The following is a 22,739-nucleotide window of genomic DNA, read 5'->3' on the forward strand; positions in this document are numbered from 1 at the left end:
TCATCATCATGGTTGAGTGGTGGATTCTTTAGTTTTTAAGACCAGATTTGTGATTTGAGAAAAATTACATTTTCATCTTAAATTCTGGGATTGACAGAGACTTGTCTGCCTCTGCTAGGCAAGGATTGGTTTGCTGCTTAGGTTATTACAAACTGTAATAACTCAAAGCAGACTTCTAGCAGGAAGTCTGTAGGAACAGCTAAAGAAAAGCTTCTGGGAGGAAGCTTTGAACTGGAGAGAAGATATGTGGTAATTGGTTGTCAATGTAGGAATTTTCTAATAAGCTCTGATGGGGTTAGTAAGTGTTGCTCCTAGAAAAGAATCTTAAAGTGTTAATGTAACATTTGACAACTGCTTAGTGGCCTGTGTCATACAGATGATACCTGTTGCTCCTATAGTTACTTTGCTAAAAGTTGAAGGGGATAAACACAGTTTGATTGCTACTATATGGGTTTTTTAAAAAAAATCTGAACTGAACTTTAAAGGAGAATTTGTTTACTCTTAGCTGTTCTGCTCATCAGTAAAATTCTTTGTGGTTTGTACAGTTCCTATCATGGCAGAATATAAATTTTTTGCCACATTTTGTGACATTCTGATATTATTGTCCTTATACAGTGTATAAAAATCAGAGCTAGGAAGTGTTCCTTGATTTTGTGCTCATTTTCAACCCCTCTCTTTTTTTGTTGGTGGGTTGTTTGGGTTTTTTTTTGGTTTTTTTTTTTTTTTTTTTTTAAACCCTGAGTCGCTGGTGGTAATCAGAGGTTATTCAGGCTTCTCAAAAGCACATCAGGACCAGATGCCAGCAACAGCCAGACATCTTTTCTGAAAAGAAGTAGTACTGAAGTAAACTGTATTACACTAGAATGGATGATTCACTTTGAAAATTGATAACTTAGATACTAGGCAGACTCCATTGCATAATTCTGAGTGATGTGGCAACACAAGTGGAGGAGCAGTTGATAGCCACTTTTAATGCCTTTGAGACATCAAATGGCTAATCAGCTAAAAGGAGACTAAAGTGGTGAAAATGTAGCCCAGATCTAACTGATGACAGCTCAGTCAGTTCTTGTCCTGTGATGGAAGAGGAGTTGCTGCACAGAGCAGTGCTAAGGAAGGACTAACACCTGCTTACTGCCTTCTTACTGCTAATGTAACACCAGAAGGAAAACATCCAGAAAACAACTTTTGTTGTTCCAGGTGTAACCAATCTTTGCCTTTAACATCCTGATACTGTATCACTACCCAGTGTTTTATTTTGCATGATTTTTCTTTTTTTCCAAAGTTCTTCCTTAGTTTTGTATTTTTCTTTGGTGATATGCAGTCTCTTGTATCTCTCAAATATTATTGTAATGATTGTTTTCTGATACTACTCTTTCTGTTTTCAACTACTGAGTATGGTTTGTCTTGAGATAACCCACACGAGGAGATATAATCCTTATGTGTGCCCCACTGTTCATATATAGCCATCAGAGTATAGGCTGGATAAATGCAAACTACTATTCTGTGGCCAACAGAAGATCAGGTCTTAGAGGGAAGTGACAGTCCAGATCAGTCCAGGATCAGAAGTGTTCTCAGATCTGTAGTGTATATAGTTTATATAGTTTATATAGTGTATATATTTAGTTCAGGATGGTTCAGGAAAAAAAAATATAGATAAATCCTGATCAAGTTGAGTGAAGAGCCTCAAAAACATTCCTTTGTAGTATTCTCATTCTTTTTATCACTTTTGACTTTAGATGGATTAAAGAAGCTATTTAAGAGGTAGGAGGAATGGGAACCACTACAAGTGGAAACACCTAAGATATAAAAATTTAATGTGAAAAAGGGAAATGCAGGTAGGACATCAAGGAAAAACATCCTTTATTTGAGATTCAAATAAATGAGGACACTTATTTGCCATGTAAAAAGTGAAGTCTGCTGACTTGTGAAAATGGGAAAGAAACTACCCACCTGTTGGAGAAGATTAGATGTATGATCAGTGCGCAAGTTAAACAGACAGGGTCATAAACTGGTACTAGTAGAAGATGCATTCTTTTGTTGAAGACATTTCTCCATTCAAAATAGGAAGTTGAGAAGGATGTGAGGCTAGAGAGAATTGTAGTGACAAAAAGTTTTACATAAATCACAAGGTAGCAGTCTTTCCCTGTGCAAAGAGCATGTTTGGAGGACACATTTACTCTTTCAGATTGTTGTTTGAGGAAAGTGAGATTTATTGGATAAAGAACATGAGATTTTGGGGTGTTTTTTTCATTTTGTGGAAGAAATTCTGCATTTGATATTTGATGGGTGAATGACCTAGTAGTGATTCTCTCACTATCAGTAAATGAGATTTTTCAGACCACATGAACTTACTTTCCCCCACACAGTTAACCTACTCTAAGGTCTAGACCTCCTTGGTAGCTTGCAGATTGAGAGTTGACTGTATAAGTTTACAATAGCAGAATGGTGGATTTGCTTTCTGAATAACTGAAGCAATAACAAGAAAGTGGATTTTTTAGTGTAGATTGGAATTTGGATGTTCTGTTGAAGTTTACTTTCTGTTCTTATACTGTTGTTAAAAAAAATCCATTGGCACTTGGTCTCGGAGAAGACGCACTACTATTATTGCCACTCTTCTAAAGATATGGCATGATAGAAGGAACTGTGGGAGTATGTGCCTAGGGACAAGTAGGCTAAATCCAGCCCTTATTTTGTATCCCCGGTTTTCAGAAAAAAAGTTGTTGTGGGAAAAACCAGATTGTTTTTCCAAGGTGGTTGGTAGCTACTAATACTAAGTTTAAGTAACTCCTGTGTTTTTCTTCACAAGCCCATTAGCTTAATTTGAAAAGGCAGTTGTAAATTAATTCTCTACGCAGTAGGGTGTTGCAAGATTAAACAGTTCCGTAAATGCAAAACCAAATTGTCCTAACTCTGCTTAGCAAATGGATAAACATCCTTTTTTATTCTACCAGCAATAAACCATTTATTAGATGTTCTTTTTAGTGCAATTTGTTTCTGAAATTGCCAGCACTTGTGCAAGCTGGATCAGCGTAAAAGCTGCTGTGGTGGTTAGATATATTGCACTAATTTTAACATTTCTAACTTGGGCAAGTTCAGTCATGTCCAAAATTACAAAAAGGATTGTGTCAGTCTGTAACTTGAGCACACGTTTCCATGCGAGGTGCAGAGCCAGACATGGGACTGTGACAGAGCTATTTACAGGCATGTAAGTGATGGTATCTGTATGAGGGTGTATGTCTTCTGCAGCAAGAGCTAAATTGAAGTCAGGTAAAGGGAGCTCAGGTGCTGTAAATCACCACAGCTCCCTTCAGATCATGGCCATGTATGTTGGAAAACATGAGAGAGCCAGGAGGAGACTTCTGAAGTCAGGTGGGACCATTGCTATTGTTGCACAAACAACGACTCCCTTTCCTGAAGGGAGGTTCATACTAACTCCCTTGTTGCATTAGGTACAGGACCAGAGAACAGTGGAAATAGCTATCACCTGTCTCTGTGACATAATCCTTCTGTTTTAGTTGAAGGATGTGGTTCACTGTGTCTAGAGATAAAAAAAGAGATTAGGAAATTGGGTGCTACCAACCCATGCAGCCTCTTTAAAAATACTCACCCAGGTAGGCCTACCCAGGCCACCAAGCTCAGTCTTCCCACAGGTCTCAGGGGAAAGGAAAAAATGCCACATTGTGTTCAGAATAGCTCACACATTTATCTTTCAAAAATTTATTGCTATAAGAACTTGCAGCTTTATTTAGGTTTTATTTCTCCCATACCTGTCTTGGGATAAAGTGTTTTTTTAAGCAAACTAGAATGATACTTATCACTGAATGTATTTTGCTCCCTTCGTGAATGAAAGGAGTAGGGTTAACTATTGTCCTCTGCTGTTGCCAAGCATTGTTCTGACATACAAAATGATCCTTCTACATGAGAACCTGCAACAAAGGTTAAAAAAAACCCTCAGTGCCTCTTCAGAGGATTCAGTAAGTATTATCAGGATATATTCTCTTCCATTAGAACAGATGATAAATAAATTATACAGTTGATAAATAAATTATAAAATTTAAGAGAAGCAAGAGAAAAGTGACTTTGCTGTTGTTACCTGAATAACAAGAGCAGTAGCAATAACTTCTTACAGAGGATTGAGATGTATGTGGTATGGCTAGCTGGCAGGGAGGGCAGCATCCTTCCCCTGTTTTCTGCCCTGGAACTAGTGGTGAACTACTTATGAAAATAATAAGGATTAGACGTGTTAAACTTTTGACTCCTTTATGGTGACAATCTTTAGCTAAATCAACATTGTTTTGTCAGCTCCCTGCCAGAACTAACATGATATGGAAGAAGTCTTACATCATGTCTCTGTTCCCCTCTAAGCCTGGGGAATTCCCAGGCACCTTCGTTAGCTGACCCTTGGTGAGGCCTTAGGCAGGAAGGTGGAATGGGCTCCCAAGTGTGCAAGGTGGAGTTTCCTGAAAGCTGCTCCGTGCCTTTTGCTGTCAGCTGTTGTGTTGTACTGCAGAGCCCAACTGCTGGATGTCAGGGTTATGAAAATAGTGTTTTAAGGCTGAGTTTCTCATACCTGAATAATTTTGCTTTTAATTGGAGAAGACAGTAGAAAATTCATCATAACCTTTTTAACCTACTGAAATACTGAGTTTCAATGGGGAAATAAATGTAACTGCTTTGTCTTTTCTCCTCTGCTTTTGATTGTGATGGACTGTTCTTTTTAGTTGACACCCCCCCACACCTCTCAGTGTTCTCTATTTATTATAAGCTTTCTCTTTCTGTTTTACATTGGCTCTCACATTTATATTTTTGTGATCTTGAAAATACTTATAGGCTTTATTGTGTCATTGCGAAGCCCTCACAGTAGAGATTTCAAAAATGCTTAGTCATTGTTAATCAATTTTTCTAGCCCCTTTGATATTTGCTGGGTGTGCTATTCTTCATGTCCTTCCTAGAATCTGCCATCTTGTCAGTAACGACATTCCCAGTGTGCTCAAATGTCTGCACATAAAGCCCTTGCTGAGGAGCTCTCAGTACAGTATTACACAGCTCTGGTATACACAGGAAGATACTATTGCCTTACTGGGGTGGGATATGCTGCTTCTCAGCATTCAGTTCCAATTTAACCGATTTATCCTGTTGCTGTAATTTGATGAGTAAAATTTGCTCTCCATAATCTCTGCTGTCATGTTTAGAATTGCTGCCTTGTCTCAGTCTAGTATTGTTTGGGATTTATTTAAAGATTTTGACTCTAGCAGACTTGCTGTGCTTGAGAAACACTTGCAAAAATTCATTGGAGAAATGAGCCTTCTTTTCAAGATAGAAATCTCTCATTTGATCTGGGGAGAGAATTAAGACTAAAAGTTAAATCCTGCAGGAGAGCTAACTGCAAATAGTATTTGTGTATGAAGTCAGATATAAAAGAAGACATGACCGGAGAAATACAGTGAATACTGAGTGGGTGATAAAGGCACTAAAGAGCTTGAAACTTTTTAGTAAAGTAGAAAGCAGTTCAATGCTAAAAAAAAAAAAAGGTGTAGTGGAAAAAATATTCCTTGCCATTTTAAGCAATCTTAATGACAGAGAAAATTCCCTGAATAAAGAGCTAGCAAAAATGTGTGTCTTGGAACTTCAAAGTCAATCTAGATGCTGTCTTGAGTTTTCCATATTTTGTGAGTCGCTTTTCTTTTTCTTTGCTACAAAGATTGAATGTCCTGTACATCATAGGTCTTTTGCTTTTTTAAAAGCATGGTATAGATTAGACAAATATATTTAATTTTCTTCTAACTCTGGGAGAGGTTGTCCATTGCTGTTAGTGAAAAGAGATACTGTATACAGGTTCACTGCACTAGTTAAGTAGCAATTTAAAAATTCAACTGTAGTCATATAAGTAATTGGGTTTTGGTTACCTTGGTAAAACAACTATTCTTTTTCCAAAGAATTCTAGGTAATCGAGTGGCAGAACTAGAAAAGAAATTAAGAACTTTGGAAATCGCTGGCTTGTGGAGTCTTCCAGGTTAGTAAAATTTCAAGCAAATAGCTTGCATTATTTAATTTTCAAGGGTATGTTTGCATTTAAGAGAAGTTTGGCCATGATTTTTTTAAATGACAGTTACCTTGTGAATGTTCTATTCAGCACATTTGCAAAATTAGAAATGTCTAATAAATGTTAAGTGGAAAGCAAAAATCACTAGACTTTATAAACTCTTAAGTCAAATATGTATTGAAAATAACATGAAAAGTGCTAAAAAAAGGTTTAAATATTGAAGTAATCAAATTATTTCCATAGGCAAAAAAAAAGTGAACTATTTTATTTAAACATTGCATATTTAAACAAAACATGATGCATAGGTCATTGTCATTATGTTTTTCAACCAATTTTATTTATTAATTTTGTACTTCTTTTAACCATGGATTTTGTTTTTTACTGTTTTTAAATACTTTTCTATAGAATCATAAACTCCTAGAAATTGGAAATGTAAATGGTCCTAAATTTTCTAGTCCATCTCTCCAGAACAGGCTTATTCCCTATAGTGCCTTAAGTATTGCATTTGGTTTTAAATTACTCAAGTAATGGGAGATTAATCTGCTTCCTAATAGACATTGTTGTTAGGAAAATGTGCAATATTTAATTTACATTTACTTTCCTGCTTCTTTTCTTCCCATTGCACCTAATTGTGTCTTCTGTAACCACTGTAAATTATGCTACTTTTGTTGGTGGTGTTTGCATCATTAGGCTTTGTTGTTTACAGATTCCTATCAGTGCTAGTAAGAGTGGGAAAGAGTGGTTTAGGCTTCTGGGTTTTTGGCTCTGGTTTTTCCGCCTAACCTGTACATCTAGAAGAAAACGTTTGACAGAGCTGAAGAGCCCTTGTAACAAACCTGTGCTGTTCAGGTGTTTGGGCTGATGTGGTGTGTTTCTGCTTCAGCTTGCCTATTTGGGCTTTCTCAGTCCTGCTTGACTCTTTCCAGAACTGGAGGTCCAAATCTGTTTCCATGGATTTCTCCACAGTTAGTCATCTAACATGTGTAGTGTACTTAGTGCATTTGTGCCTCCCCGCATTCTCCAAGAGATGAAAGTGAAATGTTTGTCTAAGACCTTGCTAATGCAGTTTAGTACATTACTACAAACATGTCTCTCAAACTCAGCAGTTCAAGGTACTGTAGGGGTTGGTTGTTTAGTTTTGTTTTTCAAAACTAGTGTTCCATAAAATTTTTACATTAATAAATGCAGCATTTCGCATGTTTGCAAAATGTATTTTAAAAAATGGAAGTGGGAACTTCTTGCACCGTATTGATCTATGTAGGTAAAGCATCAAATTAATGTTTATACAATAACAACTGTCTCTTTCCTTCCTTTCTTTTGCTGCCTGAAGGCCTGAGCTACAATGTCTCAGTGGGATTTGGGAGTAGGTTCTGCTTAACGTATTTTTTTAGTAACTGATCCTAGCAGTTAAATATTGTCATTGCATGTAAATAAATGGAAATGTTATCTGAAAATTTTATATCCAGCAGATTAAGGAGTTCACTCAATTGAGTTAGATGACCACAGGAGAAATAGAGGCTCTACATGAAAGTTAATTTGTCTTACAGAAAATAGTAAGGGATTATCTTAAATGTTTTTAAAGAAATTTTACACTAGATTGTGAGTTCTCTTGAGCCCTGAGGTTTTGTAGATTTTTTTGCTTGCCTTTTAAATCAGGAGTGCACTTTTGTTTCCAATCCTAATCCTGAGGTGGTTAAAAAGAGCATTGCAACACCTGGTGGGTCACCAGTTTTTTTTTCAGTGTGTGTAACGCTTCCGCTCCATAAAACAGCAGTGTGTAACAATTACTGTGGGAATACCACAATGGATTCTGCAGCTGAATGTTGGCTTGGGTGAGGAGCAGAACATGGAGAGTATCTCATTTAGTCAGTCTTAAATTCAGAATGAAAAATATTATTTGGTTTTGAGTGGAATTTTTTGTCACTGGAAAAAAAAAATGCAGATAAAAGCTGATGTTCATTCTAGCACTGAAAGAAATGCACATTACAAATTGCAGGATTTTAATCTGAAGTTAATGTTCCTACTTAGTCATCATTGTTTATATAACATTTATAACATACACTGTCACCATGATAATAATATCTTCCAAATGCTGTTAATGTACTTAATCCTATTGAAGAAAGATCTTGAATGCCTCTGGTTTTTTGTTAGGTGACATATTTGTCATCTGCTTTTTGAGAAAGCCATGAATGAACTTTGGGGAAGCTAATCAATAGGAAGTGCATATTTAATTTTTGAGAAAATAAAATTTCATTCCCTGTGGAATTTCTACCTACCAGACTTTATATTGCTGTGCTTAGAAAATGGGCTTTAGTTAAGTGAATCTCTTGTGAGGTTTGTTTTCATTGCCGAAATGAAAGCATGTTTGGGCATAGATTTGGCTTTGATTTTCTTTTTATAATCCTGCTTCCCTTAAGAAGGAAGTAGAGAATGTGATGGTCACAGAAGCATTTAATTCTTTGCTTTGTCTTGGCTACATTGTGGTTGAAATAGGCAAACAAATAAGTTAAATGTATTCAATAAACAGTACGTAATAAACACTGTTTTATTCTTTTGGCAATCTGATTTCACTAGACATTCAGATGGGTAATTCTGTATTTTTAAAAATCTATAATTTCCTGAAAATTCCAGATTTCCACTGAAAAGGAAGTCTAAGAAAGAGCCAGCCATGACTCAGCCTTCTTCTGTGAGGGATGATAAGAGAGTTTCGATGCTGCCTCTTGCCCTGCAGTAATCAGCGCGGAGCAGAGGCAGGGTAAAATTAAAGGGCTCTGCAGCTGCTGTGGCTGTAGCCAGTTACAGTGGCATAGGGTGCAGCAGAGGTTATAAGAAAATACCCAACCCTGGAGAAGAAAATGAAAAATTTACTATTACTGAAAACTTATATGTATTTTGAGATCCATATACTTTTCATTATATTCCTTGAAAAATTCATTAGAGGAACATGAAGCTATATAAGTTATGAAATTGAGCTTACACAGCAGCTAGCTGAAATTCTTTGTGTGTAATCCAACTTCAGATCATGATTCACAGAATGTAATGCAGCAGTACCCCTGTGTGCCTCCTTCATGAATGGATGTGAATCGCTGTTAATAAATAAATATTCATCAGACACTTTGGGTCACATCTATTGTTAAGACATGTGGATACTGAGCTTAGCTTTATTTTCTGTAACCAGGCTAGTTTTCAGAGAAAAATGGGAAAGTAAATGTGTTTACTGTGTAAATGCTGGCTGGAAAGTCAAGAAGTATCTTTTGTGAAGCTTGTCTTGCAATCTTCAGGGACTTCAGCTCAGGCTTTACTTTTTTTATTAAATAAATTTAAAAGCTTCTGCTTTCTACTTTCGTATTAAAACTGCTACCAATTTTTTTATTCATCATCTTTTCACTTCCTCCATTGGATTCCTTTGTATCTTTTTGGATATGTTGCTGCTTCTGACTGTGTGAATATCTGTTGGGTGTTTTCATACCACAAGTTCCCTGTATGATTTGGTTCTTCCAACACAAAATTCCTTCACTATTACAGGAAAGTACATTAATCTAGGAGCTTTTGCATTTTGAAATATTGGTTGGATTTGTTTAGCATTTTTTATGTCTTTAATTAATTTTGTCTTACAGTGGGGAGGGTTGTCCTCTTCGCTGTTAGTTAATGCTGTTTTTTATTACTGAGTCTGGCGAAGGCAGAATTCTGATGCATACTTAACAGGGAGATCAAATTTCCACAAGATCCATGCTTCAAAAGCATCAATTGCATTCATATTGCTGTAGTGTATTGCCTGACATGGCAAGGGTATAAGAAGATCATTACTGCCTTTAGGATCAAGGTATTTGCAGCCAGTGCCCTTAAAAGGAATTAGGGATTGGAGTGGTCCAGTTAGACTCCATGGGAACAGCTTGACTTTCATTATTCCTTAGAATGAACCAGAACTTTCTCAGAGCTGGATTTATTCCAGGTGTCTCCTGACCTGGTGTTCTCTTGAAAGTCTTTGTCTTGGATGGGTGATTAGATTTAGGATGTTGCCTTAAGGTGAAACATACTAGCAGATTTAGAGGGGCGAAGTGGCTGTTACATAAATGTCGGTTCTCATGGAGATAAATAGAGCAGTATCTTGCTGCCTCCCCAGCCATTACTTATCAGTTGGCACTTGTTCTGGAGGCCACACAAACACCACGCTTAGCTGATCTTGCACATTTCCTGCCGTTTCCCCTCTAGGTTTAAGGTAGTGTCAGTCACTAAAAACATGAGCATCCTGAATAGTGGAGGACTTCCTAAAGGATCTGCAGGTGTTGCTTTCTGCATTGCTAAAATATGTAAAGACTAAGCATCTACAGCAGAGTCCTCAGATGAAGGGTTTCTTGCACTGTTTTGTCTGCAAAAGAGCTGGAAAATTGCCTTTTTCCATTTGGTTTAAAACTAAAATGCTCAGAAATGTTTTGAGAATTTTCAGATTAAAATCCCTCCTGTTCCCCAGCAATGTATACTTGTTTGCTCCCTTGGTTCTTAATTATGCAAAGTTTTTAGGATTTTTTAAGGAAGCATTGCAGGATAATATGTAAATCTGAAGCATAAAGCTACATAATGATGAACCTGCTTGTATCACATGAAAACAGAATAATAGTAAAGAGTCAGTGCTGAACACTTGCTGGTAATAGCATGCAAGTGATCCATTACTTTGGTATGATCTGATTATTACTATTTTTAATTGAATTCTAATTGCTAATTCAATTTGCTGCATACAGCACCTGGTCTTTCAAAATCTGGCCTTTACTCAGTACTGCATTTAGAAACATACAGCTTTTCTGCCTTTGCCTTGCATATTGTGGCTCCAGTACAGAGTATTTTTTTCCATGCTGTGAAGGGATAATTTGAGATGCTTTTCCTGTTCTGTACTTTTCTATATCGGTGTTAAAAATTTGTAGGGAACATCACTGATGCACAGTGGTTGTAATTGGTGGAGCAGCAGTTCTAACACTGTGATTGTTCCAGGTGGGAAGGATACGATAACATTCAGTGACCCCGCCCTGCCTGTGATACAGCGGTCCAGGTCACCATTGTTAACATTTGCGGATAAGCCTCAGAGAACTGAAGTACAAGGTGAGCACCTGAGACGTAAGAACATGATGAGAGCTGAGCACTCATTTCTTTCCAAATAAAATGTAATAAATTTTCATGCTGGGATAGCAGAAGGCAAAGTTTCAGTGATCACAGAGATTGACTACATCATCCACAAGTAAAACAGATAGATGGTCCCAGTACAAATAGCAATGAAACTACTCAAAAGTCACTATTGAATGGATTGCTAAGGCTAGGGATCAGGTCTTACACCTCAAAGAATTTTCCTGCCAGATAACGTGACACTGTGTGAAGTTATTCATGCCATTTGTGTTGCAGTTAACTGATTCCTGCACTTTTCCCCTCAGTTAAAATGCACAGTAGGAAGCAGTCTGTGGAACTGGTTTAGCACTTTCCTGCATTATAGATGATGTCTAGATGAATGGCTTCCTGATTGCACATGGTAAATTGAAATACCCAACTCATTTTTCCTAGAGAAATTGACTGCTTTTTTCATAGTCTTACATGTGTTTTGTTAAAAATCCTTCTCCAATAGCAAGCTTTAACATCTCTCCAAAGTCAAGCTTCACTTTATTTGAGAGTTGCTGATAACCTTGATTTGTTTTTCCTTAGTTTTTCATAATGGATGGGAGATGGATTATTGTATTTGCTTATTGGCATTTGGATAAAGTCTTTAATGGGCATAACATTATGATGTGCCCAGATCTTTCTCAGCTAACCATGAAGCATCATAAACAATTTATTTGTTAGTCCTGAAACTAAATAGATTGTGGCTTAATTTTGACTTTATAGTCCATGTCATTATCTGATAAAATGTGACAGCAAGGCTGATCTTTTTTTATAGTCTTGATCAGCTGATACTTTTGCTAAAAATAAGAAGTGAAACTGTAATGAATGGTCCTCTGGTAAGTAATAATAACTCATAAATATTCATTCTTTTACCTACTTAATTGTTGATTTTTAATTAAATCTGCAGTTACTGAAAGTATTTACTTGGTGGCATTATGCTCTTTTCTTTCCATATTTGTCCTAGGTGAGGCTGGTATTACAGTTGTGATTACAGGCTGATCAGACAGGCAAGTTTTATCTGCCTGTCACATCTCATCAGATCCTCTTGCTGTTGCTTTGTAACACTGCCAAACCTTAACTCTGGGCTTAAGCTTTCCACATTGTGTTTTCTACGTCAGCTATTTTTTTTAAAGATAGACAAATTATTTCCTTTTTTTTTGTGTTAAATACTGATGACCACATGGGGGTTTTGAGGGGCTTTTTTTGTCTTTTGTATATTTGAATTTGGGTTGGTTCTTTTTCAATATGCAAATATTCCTGTATCTACAATTATAGGAATTTGAAATCTAGGGAAAAGGTTTCCAGCCTGAGGAAGCAGTCTGGAGTTTCCACCTCATTCTACAAGATTCACTTAAAAATCTCATCTGCTAAAAACAAACAAGTTATTCTGTTGAGCTTACTTTGTGCCACCAGTGCTGGTAAAACTCTGTATGCACCATTCCTTTGAAATAAAGTAAACTTAGAGGGGGAAAAAAAGCCTGGAGCAGAGCGGGAAGAAAGGCCAAGATCAGGACTCTCAAATGGTGGGAAGACTGGAGTAGATGGGGTTTGACAGAATCAATGGAAGTCTGAGTGAGGAGGAACTTGCATGTGGCTGAGCAGAGGTCAGAGCACAGGAGTGAGGAATCAGAATGCTGGCAGTGAAAGCAAGATGTGATTAAAAAATATTGAAAGGTGGATGAGAAATGGGCACAGTGAGTATAGGGACTGGATAAACAAGGGGATGTGGAGCAGGAACAGAAAGATAGGCAGGGGAAGAGAAGAGCAGAAGTAAACAGCCTTGGATAGGAAAGGACAGACCAGGATTAGACCCGTGGCAGTCATAGGAAGAATCAGCTCCCAGTAGGAGCTTCTCCTTCTTTTCTCCTCTCCATCCCATGACCATAATGAGAACCAAGGTTAATCGTAGCAATTCTGTCATTGAACTGGAGCAGGTTAAGAAATTACTGTCCTGCCTACACAAACAGCTTGGGTTTTCCCTTACCTATGTCCCAATATAGCTGATAACCTGCAGTGAGAACTGAGACAAAAGTTACCTCTGTGATAACTAAACTGGGCCAACTTTTTTGGTGACATAAATGAGCACATTTATGCTCATTGTGCAGGGGACACCATAGTTTCTACAGTAGGTGATGCAACAATAACCTGTTCTGCTGCTCCAGATGCTTTTCCTGAAGGATGTTTGGGGCTGCCATTTTCCCTTCAAAGCCTAAAAAGGAAGCAGTGTGTTTCCAGCTGTGGGGCATATCCCTGTGTTTGGAGTCACACAACTCCTCTGCAGTCAGAATGTGTATGGGAATGATACCTGGGTACATTTTGTACCACTCTGCAAAGAGAATGACTGCTGTTGAGTTTTAGAACTTGGTGCATATTGCAATTTTTCATCTATACCATGTACCTCCAAAATGTGGGGGACCTTGACAACTGGGAAGAACACCAGGAGTGTGTTCATCCACCATCATTCATCAAACAAGTATGCTCTTGGTTAAAGTATTACTGAAATAAAAACAAAACCACTCTTATTTTCGTATTCATTAAATGATCATCAGTTGAGTGAAAACAGTTGATAACCACAATAGCAATGAAATTCTTACTTATTGTTATATATTAGATCTCATGTCACATTAGTCAGTTATGGTCTTTTAAAGAGTAGCATGGATATTTGGTGCCTGTTTGACTCAAGAAATCTTCTTAGCTTTTGAACAAACACTTATTCTGTGTCAGAACTTTTTATAATGCATCAAGTGTTGCTCTAGCTAGATCTGTAGATAATCAGAGGGCTTTTGCAGGCTTTTTTTATCCAGTCTGTCTGCTTACCCTGGTCTCATCAAAGCCTCCTTTAATCTGCACTTGTTATCATTGTTTCAGTTAAGCTGATGAAGTTAAGGTGGATGTCTGTAGGATCTACCATGCGGCTCCTGTGTGAACATGCATAATGACAGAGTACAATCATGAATTAAAGCCTGTCTTGTGCCACAAAATCTCACTTTATCCAATGCACAGGATGGATAGTGTCATGGGATGGATTGTACCTGAGCATCACAGCTGCTGATGAACAACTACTTGGGGTTTTTCCCCTCCGTTGTTGAATGCCTTGTCCCTGCTGAACTGCTTGGGTGCTATTTCAGGCATTCCCTGAAGAAAACAGTGCTGTTCTTCTGTGAACTTTTCTCTGGTGATTTAGTGCTTTGAGACAATTTATCTTCAGAAGATTGCAGCAAGGTGATAGGTTGGTGTTATTCTACAATAAGAGGGAGGAAACTGAGGCATGCAAAGAAGAAGGTAGAGTCCCTGCTAATTTCAAGTGCTAGTTTAAGGTACATACATTTTGGCTCATTTGGAGCACTTTGATTTAGAGCATAAGCAGAGCAGTACTGCACATCAAGCTCCTAGTTTTCCAGGTGACTTCTCAGATAATGAGTCTTAGATCCAGTGGGTGATCACCTTTTGAAAGTTAATTTATCCCTGCCTTTTCCACAGACTTAAATTCCAGGTCTTAAGAGTTGCATTCCTAGCTTTGTTGATGGCAGTAAGAGTGTCTGTTCCCCTCATGCCAAGCCTGGTCTCATCCACTCAGTAGCTCCCAAATTCTAAATGAGAGGTATGATAGAGACAGTAGGCTGGTCCTCTGCAGCCAGGCAGTCCCATTCTTGTGTGAACCTGTGAGAGAAATGGAGTAAATTCTTAAATAGTAAAATGTAATGTGTCTGCACAACAAGAGTAATTTTAAGCTCTCAAGGCAGACTTATTTTTGTCATTTCCTAATTTTTCTTCCTTTACTTTGCAAGCTTATTTTTAATGAGGCTTCCTGTCCTTTAATGGACACATTGATTGATTGTTTGCACATTGATTTTTTTCTCTATTTTGACTCTTTTTTCAGTGTTTGCCTTTTAGTATAATGTTATACTTTAAATTCTCGTGCTGCTGCTTTGTTTTATGCTGTTACCCTAATCAAAATAATTTTTTATGTTTGGAGAAATGTTGCAGGACCAATAACAAAACTTCATTATTGGATGAAAACCTGTGAAAAGCTCCAAATAAATGGAGCTTGTGTTAACCCCTGAAACTGATAGTGATGGGGGGATTAATGGTAAGCTGTGCCAAAAATTTCCATAGTTAAGTGCCTTGCTTGGAGGTGATATTCCTCTAAGAAAGTTTTTTTGACCTTGCTGTTCTACAGTATGGTACTGTCTGACTTTTAGAATTGTTGGTATTAGGGAAAGATAGGTTCCAAAACAGGGCCAGGTCCAGCAAGAAACTTAGTGTTGATTGTTTATTGTTTAAGAAATAGGCCTGGGAGGGATAGGGAAGCACTCTTAAAAATTCCTTACTGAGATAAACATCTCTGTGGTCCAGCACTGGTAGTAATATTCTTCAGATCAGATATATAACAAATTCCTCCAAATGACTTGAATATCTTGCTGTTCCATTTTTCTTTCAGCAGAACAGAAGGGAGAACATGATGAAACTGATGCTGTTGCAAGTGAGTCTCTGGCTCCAGAGGGAACAAACTTAAATAACAGAATCCAAAATAAACATTTTTACCCTTCATTACCCCAGCTACCTTCTGAGGAGGAAGACATAAACAAGCTTGGAAGTCAGATAATTAAACTGACAGTTGCAGAACTGGAAGGGAAAAGAGGAGGCGCTCCTGTGGGGGAGCAGAACGTGGGAATTGAAGCAGAGCTTAATGATTCATCAGAGGCAGAGTTCCCACTTTCCAGCCCTGATCCATCTGACCCCACAGATCCCTCAAACTCTGAGAGTGAACGAACAGGTGAAACTGAGGCCCTGAAAGACAATGGCAAAACCTTAGAGAGAGATTGTGAAATTCCAAATGAAAGAGAGGATCAAAACAGCAGCACCATGGATGTGGTGCATACTGAGGACGCTGGAAGGCATGGAGGGCTCAGTGTTAAAACTGCAGACACAAATAACAGCTTTGAGCAGCTCTCTGAATCTGAAAAAAAGAAACCATCTGATGCTGCTGAAAACCGTGAATATTTGGATAACAGTTTGGCTTGAGGTATGAAATCCAGGCCCTCAAGCATCTCACTGTAATCCTTGTGCAGTGTCTGTGCTGTTGCAGATATGATCAGTAAAATATCGTGCTGTAGGGTTGATTATTTTATACTGAACTGTTAATAATTCTTCAAAAAAGATGTTTTTCTGTTAGTCCTGGCTGTAGTGTACCAAAACTGTAGATTACCTAAGGGAATGAATTAGTGATGAGGTTTAGTCATGTTGGTTTTTTGTAATGATTTGAAGTTTCTATGTAGATTGATATAATTTATATTAGTGTAGGAAAGAGACCAGTGATAATGATTTATCTTGTTATCACTAGGCTCCTGAAACATGTATGGTCCTAGTGCTGGACTGTATTTTAATGTTGAGAAATGTCTCTCAAGGATGAAAAATTTGGAGTGATAAATTGAGAAGCATCTTAAGGTTGTGAGCTTTTGCTTCTTTCTCAGACTGTATTCTGCTTCTCTTTATGTATAGTGACTGTCAGTACATCTGTAGCATAAGATCACTATTCCCTGACAGGAAGTTTCTGAAAACCATCCCTGCATGTATAGTTCTCTCATTACAAACCTTTATACCTTTGTATTTTGTCAACTGTACAAATTTTTTCCTTTCCTCTCCCAGCTCATATAATGAAAATGAAGCAAGCTATTTCACCAGATACTGAGAGCCCAATTTAATGAAGCTCCGAAGGAAACATCATCAGAGAAGCCAGAAGTCTTACTGTAAGAAACAGCAATGCTGTTCTAAAGCAAAGAAAACAGCAAGAGGAGAACCAGTGATGTCCTGTCCAGCTACTTGGCTGTCAGTTTCTGGAATTGCATTCCTCTACTTACAGGAGCTGGAGCAGGCCTTTGGGCTTAGTTAATGGGTGATAGGTTTCAGCCTACTCCATCTGTCCTCTCCTTTCTAAAGGAATTTTGTGTCTTTTTTATTTTTTTATTACTTGGAATTAAGGATAACTCTTCCTTTCCTCCTCATTTCACCAGTCTATGGTATGATAGAAGGATTATTTGCATTGTTGCCACTTTTTTAAACTTCTTCTCCTGAAGAGGTTTAGTCATAGAATAACATTCCTATAATAACTGGGGGAAAAGGGAGCTGCTGTGTCATTCCCTAGCTTGGTCCTAATGCTGGAGCTGTGCCACTCTGCTTCTAGGAAGGCAGCAACGAGGGAATACTTAACATTGAAGTTAGCAGCTGTTGGGGAAGGGGAGGGAGGTCTTTCCTCTCCTGTTTGTAGCATAAGGAATAGTCTCTGCAGCTGTGGAATTTCTGAGGGCCAGTAGCTGTCAAGGCAATTTTTCTGCTGGCTAGGGACCTAATTGTCTATAAATGTTCATTTCTCACTCCTAGAACTTGAAACTAATCAGAAAGAATTAAGGCAAATTTAATAAAATACTACTAATAAAAAGGAAAATCCCTCCCAGACTGAGTACTTCTTTGACAAATAACTGCCAGCTGCAAGTTTTTTACAGCCCACTTGTCAGCTGCTGAATAAAGAGAGTTTATATTAGCAGTACTGACAAACTCTTCTGTATGTGTAAGATGAGGTAGCAGGTGCTGCCATAATCAAGGTGTCAGAGCCCATGAATGGTTTTTATTCAGCAGAAGAAAGGTTGTATGTAAATTATTACATATAAATATAAGGAGTGATAGTTGGAAGGTGAAAAATGTGGCTTGTCTCTGTTCTCATGTGTTTTCCCTAGCAGGTGCATTTGTGTAACCCTTTCAATGTCAGTCTGCAGGATACAAAGCCATACTTACAGTGTTCCTCAAATATGTGTACTTTGTCTTTAAGGGTAATTGGACATTGCAACATTCCACTGATGTTAAGCAGCAGTCCTTAGGAACAAAAGTTATATAAATAGTTAAGCATATTAGGGACATGAAGCAGTAAAAAGGTTTTATTTTGTTATCTTGCTCACCATTAAAATTCCTCATTACCTGAATAAAACCCAAGAGTTTAAGTGTTTGAAAGAGTGTTAAGATGTTCCCAGTAATTGTAACTGACTGCATTACTGACTCATTTTTGTGACAGTCAGAAGAAAAATAGCTGTAGAAACTAAAATCTCCAGGAGAATTTGCAGGATTTTCTCCTCTAATGCCTGAATGTCACATGAAGTAGCATTTTGAGATGCATTTTTTCCATCCTTCACAGACTGATCCTGCAGAGCTAAATATCAATGCAGTCAGAACTGAGGCAAGCAAATAAGAAGGTCAAGATTTCATGTGTTGAGCTCAAAAACATTGAGAGTCTTTTACTATTTCCCTGCCCTGTGTCTTTCCTGACCCAGAGATGTGAGAATGAGCATTTTGCTCACAGTCCCTTAACAGCCACTTAATGCTATTAGTTAATGAAGAGCTTGGTGTAAGGTTGAAGCAGTGCTGGATCAACAGCTTTTTAGTGCCTCACTTGCTGAGTCTTTTCCGTAGGTCTTTTCTGTGAGAGCATATTGATGTACAACCCAACAATTAGGGAATCTTGGTAATTGTCCTCACACCATTCTCCCTCCTAGATGCAATTTTTAAGCCTTTGCAATCACTAAATTCCAGTAAGATACATAGATCTCTGAAAACCTCATTTCCAGTGTGATGCTGCTGCTGCGATACTGGTCCTCTCCTTTCTTTTCTAGCAAATGTGTATTCTAGCTACATTTTTAGCTTTCTCCCAGGAACACAAGACTTCAAAGCAAGGAGACTTGTAAAAGTAAGACATTGTTGCTGCACTAAGTGATAAGTAATTAAATATTCTTGTCAGTATCTTCCTCGGATATTGCTTTAATTAATATTGTTGTGCTAATATAACAATGATTTTTTTTTTCCCAGTAAATTTAACTAGTGTTTTTTTGTGGACTCAACTTTACCTTAGATTTGGAGGGGTTGGTTTTGCTTTTTTGTTTTTTTAAGACCAGTGTTCCCTTTTTCTACTACTTTAGAAGTCACAACCGGACATGTAAGCCTTTTTGGTGTTGGGCTTTGGGGAAGCAAACTGGGAAGGGAATTTTGTGGCAGGAGTATGGAGAAGCTGCATTTCACAAACGAATTTTAAGGAGGCTGTCGTACCTAAAGGTGAAGTCATGCATTATCTGTGGGAAGGATTTCATTTGAAAGTATGATAATGTGGTTATTGGAAAAATAATGTTCTCTGAATTTGTAAAATAAGTGTGTGAAAATGACAGATTAAGAAGCATCTTTTAGAATGCTGCTTCTTTTCTAAGTAAGACTATTTTTAAGCATATGGGAATTTGTATAATAAAGACAGTGGAATTTCTTTAATCCCTATGAGCTCAGGAATGTATTTCAAAATCTTAACTGAGATTAAGTTGAAAATCTGCTACATTTCTAAAAGATAGCACTTTGTTTACCAGCTTCTGTTTTGTAGTTTGCTTTCTAAATTATGCAGTTTAATTTATTTGCAAACTAGTCTTTTGTTGCTGCCTGGATTAACAGCACAACGTGGTTAAACTATATTAATAAATTTTGTCATCTTTAATAAAAACATTTACTGATACACTTGTTCTACCTGCTTGTTTCCTTTTCTCTTCTTAGTATTAGATGAATGATAGCCATGGGGTGATGTTTTAATATTCTGAGTTGCGTTAAATTTAAAAAGTAAAGCCTTATTAAGTGAAAGTTTTAAGTCTGAAAATTATCTTACTTAAATCTTTTCACTTTCACTTCTCCCAGCCCAAACTGACTTTGTTCCTACAGTTTTGTATGGAGTAACACACTCAGCATTTTTTTGCTATGAAAATAATATTTCTCCCTGATCTGCTAACTTTATCATCATTGTCTAAGCAGCATTATAACTTTTGTATATAACTTTGTTACTAACAGGCACAGACTGGAGACTTACAGAAGCAGAATAACATAATGGATCTGAAGTTCAACACAGAAATTTCTGTACTTTTCTTTATTTCTAGGGGAAGTCCACTACCAAGGTCTTGCAACACAACACCCACACTGTTAACAGCATAGAAATCTTTCTGCTTTCAAGTTGGCACCTAACTACAGAAGAGTGTCTAATGAGAGGCAAATTCTTACTTTTTTCCTTTAGGATCTAACAATCCCTTGAAAGACCCTTGCAGTGCACAGATTCTTTAGCCCACACACCCTATCCATCTGCACTCTTGCTTACATGCATTCAGCTTCCAAACTGCATAAAAGGGAATCTTTTTCCTTCAAGAAAACACTCACAGTGTTGAGCTGATGCTGGTTTTATTGATGGGCTTACATAAAGGAAGCTCTACAAAAGTGATACACATTTCATAGAGGAGCAAGCAAATAGGAATCCTTTAGCCATATATCTTAGTGGGCAACAGCACAGCCTGAGTTGCTTTGTGCTGCCCAGGCTGTAGCTGGCATTTTGGACTTCACCTAAGCCTGGCTGTACGTTCTTCTGTTGAGCCCTCTCTTCTTCTTGTCCATAACCTCGGGCAGTTTCTCTTCCCACAAGTTCTTGTTGCTTATCCCAATCACACAGCAAGCCAGACGTTTCCCAGCATTTCCATTTTCCAAACTGGCCTTATTATTGCCCTTGCCCATGTCATCTTCCTGCTCGTGGATCACAACAGATCTGCCCATGATGGAGTATGGACCAAAGATTGTGGCAAAGAGGTTTGTTTTGTATTTTCTGATTTTGCCTTCTTTAGGAAGAAAGTTGCCAAAATCTCCTGGGTGACGAGGGTGATTCACTCTGAAAGGGTTATAGTGTCCCCCTGTAGAATCACAGCCATTGCTGAGGTCTCCAAGCTCGTGGATGTGTATAGCTCTGCTGGATTGATTGTTATCCAATGGAAACCCATCCAAGTAAAATAAGGCTTCCAGTCTTCCATATGAGTAACTCTGCCTGAATAAGACTTGTCCAGTCACTTGTGGCTTGTCAGCATCTATTTTAGAGCTGGGCTTCATTTCACAAGTGGCGTAAATCATTCCATCAGTGTCGTTACCACGTGTTACTGGGTAGAGCAAATTCTGCCAGAGGTCGTTCACTTGTTTCTGTATTTCATGCAGTGACTCCTGGCGTGGGTCAGTTTCCTTGTCTGTCATGACACCAGAGGCAGACAGGGTGAGCCCAGTGACCAGAGAAAGAATCAGAAACATCTTGGCAATTTCGAGCCTGCAAAAGATACAGGAAGGTACAAAGAAATCAGGGCGTTTTGCAGCAGTATGGCTGGAGAGAAAGACACACACAGCTAGTGGGGAGCTGAGTGAAACAGCTGGAGCATGGTCCCAGGGGACTGCTTCTGGCTAAACCTCTCTATTGTGATGAACTGAAACTCAATCAGAATGCATACGTGTATTTAAACACATCCAACTGGCACCCATGACTTAAAGAAATTCTAGTGATTGTATATTTTAAATTAGATCTTGATCTCAAAAACTGCCTCTGTTTCCCTGCAGGAAGCAAGCAAGCCAAAATGTTTTTAAATCTATTTCTGAGTTTGTATTTTTGTATTGTAGAAAAGAAGGCTTTTCTACTTCAACAAATTCCAGCAAGGCAGTTTGCCAGGAGTTTTTTCTTGGTCCATCTACTTAACCATTAGTTAGGCATTACAAACAAAAAGCAAAAATCCAACAAGTTGATTACCTTGCAGAACCCCTCAGTAGTGCTCTTCGCCTCTGCTCCCCTAAACCAAGATGTGATCGGACAGAAGGCCAGAGCTGCTTGAAAGTGATGCTTACAGAAAGTGCGTGTTTGTGTGAAAATTAGGTAACGCTGGCTCAGGGGAGGCGGAGAGCTGTGGGAGGGGAGGGAGGCGGGGACGGAGGGAAAAAGGAAGGGAGGGGAGAAAGTTCTAGGCATTTTTGCTTTGGGCAGGGTGAACCCTTTATCCTTTCCGAGTGAGTTTGTTAGTCTGACTCTCAGTCCTCACAGTTATTTAAAAAAAAAAAAAGCCAGGAAACTTTGAAATTAATCTGCCTTTTGGTGACTTCATGCACTCATCTAAAACAAGTGAACTTGAGCAGGCAAGGAGGGGAGAGGAAGAAGCTTTATTAAGGCACATTTGGGAGGTTTGCTCACTTGTGTGCTGGTTGTCTGGAGGTAGTTTGCATTTTTATTTCTTCATTAATCAAAATGGAAACTGGTGCTTGAGCAACATAAACTGTTTTATATGGATGTATACAAAAGTTTTTGTGGATTTAGAAACAGTTTAAAGTGTAATTGTTGGGGTACGTGTCAATGGTGCCTCTGAAGCTTTGGGGTTAGTTAGCATCTGCTCTTCTATATCTGCTCATCTGCTCCACTGAAGCCTTTCTGCTTTTTTTTTTTTTTTTTTTTTTTTTTTTTTTTTTTTTTTTTAAGTAGCAGTGATTTCTTTCCTAAAAGAGGAGTAAGCGGTACTGAGGCAGTGCAACATCAGACTGAGGTGCAGAGAAATTGCTCAGAAGCTGGAACATGGATAGTTCACATGTGTTTCATCATCCCATGAACTAAGAAATGCTCTCCTCTCGAGGGCATTGCCCTGCTCACAGCACTTCCCACTGATGTAGCTGAAATGTGGATTTGTCTGTCACAAGATCA

The 22,739-nt window shown here is 38.1% G+C and overlaps 2 protein-coding genes across 4 annotated transcripts in view; one reads left to right on the forward strand and one right to left on the reverse strand.

Annotated features, from left to right (window-relative positions):
- The window catches only part of CCDC149 (coiled-coil domain containing 149), a 51,922-nt gene extending 32,198 nt beyond the window's left edge, over positions 1-19,724 (forward strand). For 2 of the 3 annotated variants that reach the window (XM_053975566.1, XM_053975568.1), the window contains exons 10-13: positions 5,937-6,013; positions 11,030-11,137; positions 15,627-16,211; positions 16,835-19,724. In XM_053975566.1, the coding sequence (XP_053831541.1) occupies positions 5,937-6,013; positions 11,030-11,137; positions 15,627-16,210 (769 nt within the window). In that variant the 3' untranslated portion in view covers position 16,211; positions 16,835-19,724. The remainder of the gene's footprint in view (positions 1-5,936; positions 6,014-11,029; positions 11,138-15,626; positions 16,212-16,834) is intronic. The other variant, XM_053975567.1, reaches the window with a different exon arrangement.
- Positions 19,725-20,414: 690 nt separating this feature from the next.
- SOD3 (superoxide dismutase 3) lies at positions 20,415-21,920 on the reverse strand. Its single transcript, XM_053975569.1, has 2 exons — positions 21,804-21,920; positions 20,415-21,332 (listed from the first exon to the last, which is right to left on the reverse strand). The coding sequence occupies exon 2, from the start codon at positions 21,314-21,316 to the stop codon at positions 20,591-20,593; it is 726 nt and encodes a 241-aa protein (XP_053831544.1). The 5' UTR covers positions 21,317-21,332; positions 21,804-21,920; the 3' UTR covers positions 20,415-20,590.
- Positions 21,921-22,739: the final 819 nt, after the last annotated feature.

The sequence above is a fragment of the Vidua macroura genome, chromosome 4, assembly GCF_024509145.1.
Source record: "Vidua macroura isolate BioBank_ID:100142 chromosome 4, ASM2450914v1, whole genome shotgun sequence".
Taxonomy (NCBI): domain Eukaryota; kingdom Metazoa; phylum Chordata; class Aves; order Passeriformes; family Viduidae; genus Vidua; species Vidua macroura.

What these genes read in the sequence shown, in the direction of transcription:
- SOD3 (XM_053975569.1), bottom strand. Translation starts at nt 21,316, where the DNA reads ATGTTTCTGATTCTTTCTCTGGTCACTGGGCTCACCCTGTCTGCCTCT.